Source organism: Panulirus ornatus, chromosome 71 (genome assembly GCF_036320965.1).
Source record: "Panulirus ornatus isolate Po-2019 chromosome 71, ASM3632096v1, whole genome shotgun sequence".
Taxonomy (NCBI): domain Eukaryota; kingdom Metazoa; phylum Arthropoda; class Malacostraca; order Decapoda; family Palinuridae; genus Panulirus; species Panulirus ornatus.
In genome coordinates this window covers 6,919,508-6,930,359 of record NC_092294.1, presented here as the reverse complement: position 1 = coordinate 6,930,359, position 10,852 = coordinate 6,919,508, and the positions used below count along the sequence as shown (strand labels likewise).

The following is a 10,852-nucleotide window of genomic DNA, read 5'->3' as shown; positions in this document are numbered from 1 at the left end:
GTGAGCAAATGAGAGTTGGGGAGAGAGAGTATCATTAAATTTTTGGGAGAATAAAAATATGTTCTGGAAGGAGGTAAATATATTGCGTAAGACAAGTGAGCAAATGGGAACTTCAGTGAAGGGGGCAAATGGGGAGGTGATAACAAGTAGTGGTGATGTGAGAAGGAGATGGAGTGAGTATTTTGAAGGTTTGTTGAATGTGTTTGATGATTGAGTGGCAGATATAGGGTGTTTTGGTCGAGGTGGTGTGGAAAGTGAGAGGGTTAGGGAAAATGATTTGGTAAACAGAGAAGAAGTAGTAAAAGCTTTGCGGAAGATGAAAGCCGGCAAGGCAGCAGATTTGGATGGTATTGCAGTGGAATTTATTAAAAAAGGGGGTGACTGTATTGTTGACTGGTTGGTAAGGTTATTTAATGTATGTATGATTCATGGTGAAGTGCCTCAGGATTGGCGTAATGATTGCATAGTGCCATTGTACAAAGGCAAAGGGGATAAGAGTGAGTACTCAAATTACAGAGGTATAAGTTTTTGAGTATTCCTGGTAAATTATATGGGAGGGTATTGATTGAGAGGGTGAAGGCATGTACAGACCATCAGATTTGGGAAGAGCAGTGTGGTTTCAGAAGTGGTAGAGGATGTGTGGATCAGGTGTTTGCTTTGAAGAATGTATGTGAGAAATACTTAGAAAAGCAAATGGATTTGTATGTAGCATTTATGGATCTGAAGAAGGCATATGATAGAGTTGATAGAGATGCTCTGTGGAAGGTACTAGGAATATATGGTGTGGGAGGCAAGTTGTCAGAAGCAGTGAAAAGTTTTTATCGAGGATGTAAGGCATGTGTACGTGTAGGAAGAGAGGAAAGTGATTGGTTCTCAGTGAATGTAGGTTTGCGGCAGGGGTGTGTGATGTCTCCATGTTGTTTGATTTGTTTATGGATGGGGTTGTTAGGGAGGTGAATACAAGAGTTTTCGAAAGAGGGGCAAGTATGCAGTCTGTTGGGGATGAGAGTGCTTGGGAAGTGAGTCAGTTGTTGTTCGCTGATGATACAGCGCTGGTGGCTGATTCATGTGAGAAACCGCAGAAGCTAGTGACTGAGTTTGGTAAAGTGTGTGAAAGAAGAAAGTTAAGAGTAAATGTGAATAAGAGCAAGGTTGTTAGGTACAGTAGAGTTGAGGGTCAAGTCAATTGGGAGGTAGGTTTGAATGGAGAAAAACTTTAGGAAGTAAAGGTTTTTAGATATCTTGGAGTGGATCTGGCTGCGGATGGAACCATGTAAGCGGAAGTAAATCATAGGGTGGTGGAGGGGGCGAAAATCCTGGGAGCCTTGAAGACTTTGTGGAAGTCGAGAACATTATCTCGGAAAGCAAAAATAGGTATGTTTGAAGGAATAGTGGTTCCAACAATGTTGGATGGTTGCGAGGCGTGGGCTGTGGATAGAGTTGTTCGCAGGAGGGTGGATGTGCTAGAAATGAGATGTTTGATTGAATCAGGGCATGTGAAGCGTCTGGGGTAAACCATGGAAAGTTCTGTTGGGCCTGGGGATAGGGGATTAAGAATACTTTCCACGTATTCCCCGCGTGTTGTAGAAGGCGACTAAAAGGGGAGGGAGCGGGGGGCTGGAAATCCTCCCCTCTCGTCTTTTTTTTTTTTTTTAATTTTCCAAAAGAAGGAACAGAGGGGGCCAGGTGAGGATATTCCAAAAAATGGCCCAGTCCTCTGTTCTTAACGCTACCTCGCTAACGCGGGAAAGGACGAATAGTTTAAAAGAAAGGAAAAATTATATATATATATATATATATATATATATATATATATATATATATATATATATATATATATATATATATATATATATATATATATATTTTTTTTTTTGTCGCTGTCTCCCGCGTTTGCGAGGTAGCGCAAGGAAACAGACGAAAGAAATGGCCCAACCCACCCCTATACACATGTATATACATACGTCCACACACGCAAACAGCTTTCCATGGTTTACCCAGACTCTTCACATGCCCTGATTCAATCCACTGACAGCACGTCAACCCCAGTATAACACATCTATCCAATTCACTCTATTCCTTGCCCTCCTTTCACCCTCCTGCATGTTCAGGCTCCGATCACACAAAATCTTTTTCACTCCATCTTTCCACATAAAATTTGGTCTCCCACTTCTCGTCGTTCCCTCCACCTCCTACACATATATCCTCTTGGTCAATCTTTCCTCACTCATTCTCTCCATGTGCCCAAACCATTTCAAAACACCCTCTTCTGCTCTCTCAACCACGCTCTTTTTATTTCCACACATCTCTCTCACCCTTACGTTACTTACTCGATCAAACCACCTCACACCACACATTGTCCTCAAACATCTCATTTCCAGCATATCCATCCTCCTGCGCACAACTCTATCCATAGCCCACGCCTCGCAACTATACAACATTGTTGGAACCACTATTCCTTCAAAGATACCCATTTTTGCTTTCCGAGATAATGTTCTCGACTTCCACACATTCTTCAAAGTGAATTTGTTCTCAGTGAATGTAGGTTTGCGGCAGGGGTGTGTGATGTCTCCATGGTTGTTTAATTTGTTTATGGATGGGGTTGTTAGGGAGGTGAATGCAAGAGTTTTGGAAAGAGGGGCAAGTATGAAGTCTGTTGGGGATGAGAGAGCTTGGGAAGTGAGTCAGTTGTTGTTCGCTGATGATACAGCGCTGGTGGCTGATTCATGTGAGAAACTGCAGAAGCTGGTGACTGAGTTTGGTAAAGTGTGTGAAAGAAGAAAGTTAAGAGTAAATGTGAATAAGAGTAAGGGTTTTTTTTTTTTCCAAAGGAAGGAACAGAGGGGGCCAAGTGAGGATATTCCAAAAAAGGCCCAGTCCTCTGTTCTTAACGCTATCTCGCTAACGCGGGAAATGGCGAATAGTTTGAAATAAAAGAAGAAATATATATATATATATATATATATATATATATATATATATATATATATATATATATATATATATATATATATATATATATATATATATATATTTATAATTCATTATACTTAATCGCCGTCTCCCACATCAGTGAGGTAACGCAAGGAAACAGACAAGGAATGGCCAAACCTACCCACATGCACATGTATATATATATATATATATATATAAACGCCCACACATGTATATACATACACGTGTAAATACATAAACGCCGCACACGCACATATACATACCTATACATTTCAATGCGTACATATATTTACATACACAGATTTATACAGATATACACATGTACATATTCATGCTTGCTGCCTTCATCCATTTACGTCGCCACCCCGCCACACATGGAATGGTACCCTCCTCCCCTCGGGCGCGCGAGGTAGCATTAGGAAAAGACAACAAAGGCCACGTTTGGTCAGACTCAGTCTCTAGCTGTCATGTGTGATTCACCGAAACCACAGCTCCCTTTCTACTTCCAAGCCCCACAGACCTTTCCATGGTTTACACCAGACGCTTCACATCCCCTGGTTCAGTCCATTGACAGCACGTCGACCCCGGTATATGACATCCTTCCAATTCACTCTATTCCTTGCACGCCTTTCACTATCCTGCATGTTTAGACCCTAATCGATCAAAATCTTTTTCACTCCATCCTTCCACATCCAATTTGGTCTTCCGCTTCTCCTTGTTCCCTCCACTTCTGACACCTCTCCATGTGTCAAAACCACTTCAACACAATCTCTTCTGCTCTCTCAACCACATTCTTTTTGTTACCACACATCTCTCTTACCTTTCGTCAAGCCATCTTCACACCACATATTTCCAACACATCCACCCTCCTCCGCACAGCTCTATCTACAGCCCATGCCTCGCAACCATATAACTTTATTGGTACCCATTTTTAATCTTCGAGATAGCTTTCTCACCTGATAGCTTTCTACAGCCCATGCCTCGCAACCATATAACTTTATTGGTACCCATTTTTAATCTTCGAGATAGCTTTCTCACCTGATAGCTTTCTCACCTTCCACTCATTCTTCAAGCTCCCAGAACCTTCGCTCCCTCCCCCACCCTGTGACTCACTTCCGCTTCCATGGTACCATCCGTTGCTATGTCCATTCCCAGATATCTAAAACACTTCACTTCCTCTACTTTTTTCTATTTAAACGTACCTCCAAAAAAACTTGTCCCTCAACCCTACCTTGCTCTTATTCACATTTACTCTCAACTTTCTTCCTTCACACACTTTACCAAATTCAGTCACCAACTGCAGTTTCTCATCCGAATCAACTACCAGCGCTGTATCATAAGCGAACAACAACTGACTCCCTTCTCAAGCCCTCTCATCCACAACAGACTGCATACTTGCCCCTTTCTCCAAAACTCTTGCATTTACCTCCCTAACAACCCCATCCATAAACAAATCAAACAATCATGGAGACATTACGCACCCCTGCCGGAAACCGACATTCACTGGGGACCAATCACTTTCCTCTCTTCCTACTTGCACACATGCCTTACATCCTTGGTAAAAACGTTTCATTGCTTCTAGCGACTTACCTCCCACACCATATACTCTTAAAACCTTCCACAAAACATCTCTATCAACCCTATCATATGCCTTCTCCACACACGAAATAGCATCCCCCCACCCCTCCAGTAAGGCAATGCCAGGAACAAACAAAAAAGGCCGTATTCGTTCACACTCAGTCTCTAGCTGTCATGTGCACTGCACCAACACCACAGCTTCCTTTCCACGTCCAGGCCCAACTGACCTTTCCAGTCGCTTCACATACCCTGGTTCAATCCATTGACAGCACTTCGACCCCGGTATACCACATCGTTCAAATTCACTATTTCTTGCACGCCTTTTACCCTCCTGTATGTTCAGGCCCTGATCGCTCAAAATCTTTTTCACTCCATCCTTCCGCCTCCAATTTGGTGTCCCGCTTCTACTTCTTCCCTCTACCTCTGACACATATACCCTCTTTGTCAGTCTTTCCTCACTCATTCTTTCCATGTGTCCAAACCACTTCAACACTCCTTCTTTTGTTCTCTCAACCACACTCTTTTTATTACCACACATCTCTCCTACCTTTCGTTAAACCATCCTCACTCAACATATTGTCCTTAAACATTTCATTTACAACACATCCACCCTCCTCCACACAACCCTATTTACAGCCCATGCCCCGCAACCATATAACATTGTTGGCACCACTCTTCCTTCAAACATGCCCAATTTTGCTCTCCGAGATAACGTTCTCGCCTTCCGCACAAGTTTTAACGCTCCCAGAACCTTCGCTCCCTCCGCCACCCTGTGACTCACTTCCACTCCCATGGTTCCAACCGCTGCTAAGTCCACTCTAAGATATCTAAAACTCTTTACTTCAGTTTTTCTCCATTCAAATTAACCTCCCAAGTGACTTGTCCCACAACCCTACTGAATCTAGTAACTTTGCTCTTATTCACATTTACTCTCAACTTTCTTCTTTCACACATTTTACCAAACTCAGTCACCATCTTCTATAGTTTTTCTTCTGAATCAGCCACCAGCGATGTATCATCAGCGAACAACAACTGACTCACTTCCCAAGCCTTCTAATCCACGACAGACTGCATTCTTGCCCCTCTCTCCAAAACTCTTGCATTCACATCCCTAATTTCCCCATATATAAACAAATCAAACAACCATTGAGAGGTCACGCACCCCTTCCGCAAACGGACATTCTCTGGGAACCAATCACTTTCCTCTCTTCCAACTCGTACACATGCCTTACATCCTTGGCAAAAACTTTTCACTGCATCTAGCAACTTACCTCCCACACCATATACCCTTAAAACCTTCCACAAAGCATCTCGATCAACCCTATCATATGCCTTCTCCAGATACATAAATGCTACATACAAATCCATTTGCTTTTCTAAGTATTTCTCACATATATTCTTTAAAGCATACACCTGATCCACACATCCTCTACCACTTCTGAAACCACACTACTCTTCCCCAATTTGATGCTCTGTACATTCCCTTTTTTGAGATCAGTACTCCATACCGCTGCTGTATGTGGAGCTAGACCTTCCCTAGTGTGAAAGCAGTACTCCATACTGCTGCTGTATGAGAGGCCCGACCTTCCTTGTGTGAAAGCAGTACTCCATACTGTTGATGTATGAGGGTCTGGTGTGACAGCAGTATTCCATTCTGTTACTGTATGTGGAGCTAGACCTTCCCTGGTGTGAGAATAGTTCATAAAAAGACAAATGAACCCTTTGTATAATTATAACCAATGTTCAGAAAGGAAAGCTTATTTCTGGCTCATATGTCATGTTTACTTTGAAATTGTATAGAAGTATTGCCTTCTTATCTTAAAAACCAAAACTTTTCCTCCTCCTTCGAAATATGCATTGATACATACCTTCACTAAGAAGGATGACCGTTCTGATCCCTCTACCTATCGTCCTATTGCTTTGACATCACTATTCCCAAAGTCTTTAAATTCCTTCTCAACTCCCATATCCTTAAACACCTAGAAAATCACAGTCTTCTCTCTGATCACCGTAAATGCAAGACCACTGGTGATGTTCTTTCCTATCTTACTAATATCTGGTCATCATCCCTTAAGGATTCTAGGGAGTTATATGTAGTTGCTCTTGACATATCTAAGGCTTTTGGCTTCCCTCCCTCACTTTGCTCTTGCTCTGGCTTATCTATCTCTGTGGTTGTTGATGGGTCAGCCTCCCCCCCCCCCCCTTCATTTTCTCCATCAACAGTGGTGTCCCTCAAGTTCTGTCTTGTCCCCTACACTTTTATCTTTCTTTTTTCTAAGAATCTCCTCTCCTCCACAAATAATCCAATGCATTCATACACTGTCGACTCAACTCTGCATTCACCCACATCCTTCAATTCTGCTCCCTCTTCTCTCACTCGACCTGTATCTTGTCCTGACACAGCTTCCTCAATAAACTCAGACTTGGACAGGATATCTCAGTGGGGGAGACAAAATCTTGATAAGTTTGATACCTCCCAGACCCATTTTCTACCCATCTCTCGGAAACTCCTCACAACTCTGTCTTTCCTTTGACAGTTCTGTAATTCCACCTCTTGACTAGATGAACATACTTGGTATTACTGTAACATCCACTCTCCCTTGGAAACCCCACATTATAGGAATAGCTAGGACTGCCTCAAGAAACTGAGTGTCCTGTTTAAATGTCGAAACTTCTCTTCCGTTTATACAAGGGATTGATTCGTCCTTGTATGGAGTACAGCTCTCACATTTGGGATGGTTCTCGCTCTGCAACCTTACTTGACAGAGTTGAATTGAACGCGGTCCGACTTATAAACTGTCCCAGGCTGATTTCCAAATCTGACCCCCTTGCCCTTCGCCGCAAAGTTAAATCACTTTCCCTCTTCTATAGGTATTACTTTTGTTTTTGCTCCCGAGAGCTGGCTACTTGTGCGCCCCCTGCCCCCCCCCCCCCCCCCCCCCCACACACACACACACACACACACACACACACACACACACACACACTAGCCAGACCACGCAATGCTCGGCAAGCTGCTGCGTCACATGATTAATTTGTGGCCATCAGCAACTCAAGGATGAGACGTTTTGATACCTGCTTCTTTCCCTATGCTTGTCGAAGCTTTGGACTCTCTACCCTCTCATGTCTTTCCCAATAACTCTGACCTAGCACATTTCAAGACAGGTCTTTCACATCCTCCAAAATTCGTGAATACTATCCCTTGTCTTTTTTATCGTTTCATAATGTTCTCTATATTTCAATTAAGACCCAGCCTTGATTTGCCCATGACTGGAGCCTTCAACATAAAAAAGCACCAAAGAATGTAATGTTAGGGATAAGGCTTTGTTGCTGTAGAGAATGGCAACCAAATCACCTAAAGATTACTTTAGGTATAGTAATCTAGGCCTTACAACTTAGAGTAAATGCTTTGGGCTTACCTGAGGCAGACAGTAAAATGGGTCAGACGAGGTATATGGGTGAGTGCGACAGCATACTGGAAGGTTGACGAGTGAGGCCGTAGGGTGACCATATAGTTCCCTCCGGCAGCAGTTAGGGGCGGTAGGCAGCCCTGTGGGGCGGCCCACACACCAGACCAAGTAGACGATGCAGAAACCGGGAGGGAAGAACCAGCAGAATGATCAGTTGGGTGTAACGGAGATTGTGATGACTTGGACAAATTGTTCTGTTTTAGAAGAGAGAGTATGTGTGGAGGGTGGTCACCACCTGCTGCTGGTGAGGGAGAGGAGAAAACGTGATGAGCTGGTGATGTCATGGTCGGCAGAGGCGATGACGGTGAGGGCCATGCCACACCTTGTGAGGAACTTACGATACCAAAGACGTCTTGCAAGTCATGGAGCGACGCTTGGGGTGCAGGCAGCTGCTGTGTTACGATACCTGAGACGTCATGCGAGTAATGGGGCAATTCTTGGGGTGGAGGTGGCTGATCTGTTACGATACTAGGGACGTCTGGCGAGTTGTAGGTCGATACCTGGAGTGGAGGTGGCTGATCTGTTACGATACTAGGGACGTCTGGCGAGTTGTAGGTCGATACCTGGAGTGGAGGTGGCTGATCTGTTACGATAGCAGGGACGCCTCGCAATTTATGGGACGATACTTGGGGTAGAGGTGGCTCATCTGTTACGATACTAGAAACGTCTTGCGAGTCATGGGACGATACTTGAGGTGGAGGTGCCTGATCTGTTACGATGCTAGAGACGTCTGGCGAGTTATGGGACGATACCTGGAGTGGAGGTGGCTGATCTGTTTCGATAACAGGGACGTCTGGCGAGTTATGGGACGATACTTGGGGTGGAGGTGGCTGTGTTGAGCTGGAAGACCAATACGTTGCAGCAGGTGTGGCTGGTGACATGCCAGGCGAAGCTTCTGGCAACTGAGTACGATATGAATGATCAGGATCGCCAGACCAGTTAAGTGAATAAAGTGTTGTTGAAGATGTCCAGTTACGAGAACCTCCGACCCTACTCCACCAGACGCTCAGGAGCGCAATGATAATACTAACTTGATTCCTCATTTTCCTCATGTGTCACTAGTGGTCACTCCTTCCTCTCATGTGTCACTAGTGATCACTCCTTCTCATGTGTCACTAGTATCACTTAATCCTCTCATGTGTCACTAGGGTTCACTCCTTCCTCTCATGTGTCACTAGCTAGTGGTCACTCCTTCTCATGTGTCATTAGCTAGTGGTCACTCCTTCTCATGTGTCACTAGTAGTCACTCATTCCTCTCATGTGTCACTAGTGGTCACTCCTTTTCATGTATCACGAGTAGTCACTCATTCCTTTCATGTGTCACTACTGGTCACTCCTTTCTCTATGTATCACTAGCTAGTGGTCACTCCTTCCTTTCATTTGCCACTAGTAGTCACTCATTTCTTTAATGTGTCACTACTGGTCGCTCCTTCTTCTCATGTATCACTAGTTGTCACTCCTTCCTCTGATGTGTCACTAGTAGTCACTCCTTCCTCTCATGTGTCACTAGTGGTCACTCGTTCCCCTCATGTGTTACTAGTGGTCACTCCTTCCTCTCAAATGTCACTAGTGGTCACTTCTTCCTCTCATGTGTCACTAGTGGTCACTCCTTCCTCTCATGTGTCACTGGTGGTCACTTCTTCCTGTCATGTGTCACTAGATATCACTCCTTCCTCTCATGTGTCACTAGTGGTCACTCCTTCCTCTCATGTGTCACTAGTGGTCACTCCTTCCTCTCATGTGTCACTAGTGGTCACTCCTTCCTCTCATGTGTCACTAGTGGTCACTCCTTCCTCTCATGTGTCACTGGTGGTCACTTCTTCCTGTCATGTGTCACTAGATATCACTCCTTCCTCTCATGTGTCACTTGTGGTCACTCCATCTCATATGTCACTGGTGGTCACTTCTTCCTCACATGTGTTACCGGTGGTCATTCCCTCCACTGATGTGTTACAGGTGGTCACTCCTTCCAAGTATGTATCACTGGTGGTCACTCTTCGTGGTATCCAAACGTTGAAGCCTCAAGCTGTTGATGGTGCAGAACGATATTGTTATTACATACATTGTCAAGTAAGAGTGGTAAGATCTTATGTTGCAGTCAGAAGTGGGAAGCGAAACTTTGCTAAGTCATTCTTAAAAGTTCATCTCAAAGATAGTGGTGACATACAAGGTATTCAAATGATATGTTTGCATACCAACAAAGCTTTAACACCCATAAGGAAGGGGACTGAATTTGCTCTGGACTCATTTCGTAGGTACAGTGACGAGTTAAACTGGGAGTATAACTACTGGTGCTAACTCGTGTCTGTGTACTGCTTCAGCTGTTAATTAAAGACAAAGAAAAATTTTGCTCTAGAAAGACTTGACGGATAATCTCCATCCCCTTTGACGGATAACCTCCATCCCCTTTCATTTGATTGGCTGGTTTGATTTTTCAATACTCTGTCAACTCCTTATTACTTCATTATTTCCTCAATATGTACCTTTTTTATTATCTGCAATGAATTTGTAACCTAATGAAAAAAAAAGAAGAATTTATTGAAGTCCTTGAAACGTTCGTATATGAATAAGAAAAGTATGTATCAAAAGTATGTGCGAGAAGGACCCAGTCATTAACGGTCACCTGATAGTTCCTATCGTCATATTTTGTACTTCTAACTCTTTTGGTCTTTTAATGCAAATGATAACCAAACACACACTCCTAACTCCCCCCTGCGTCCTCCACCCGCTGTCCACCAATTGCATACATCGCGGAGGAAAGAGTTTCTCTGTTAAGTTAATCTGAAGGGAAATATAACTCTTAGAGCCACTGGCAGGATGTGATAATATGAATCCTTGTGTTATGTTAT

At 43.7% G+C, this 10,852-nt stretch overlaps 1 protein-coding gene across 2 annotated transcripts in view; it reads right to left on the bottom strand.

Moving 5' to 3' along the window:
• Positions 1–10,852, bottom strand: part of LOC139747975 (uncharacterized) — a 135,310-nt gene that overhangs the window by 47,317 nt on the left and 77,141 nt on the right. For both annotated transcript variants that reach the window (XM_071660487.1, XM_071660486.1), the window contains one exon: positions 7,953–10,029. In XM_071660487.1, the coding sequence (XP_071516588.1) occupies positions 7,953–9,055 (1,103 nt within the window). In that variant the 5' untranslated portion in view covers positions 9,056–10,029. The remainder of the gene's footprint in view (positions 1–7,952; positions 10,030–10,852) is intronic.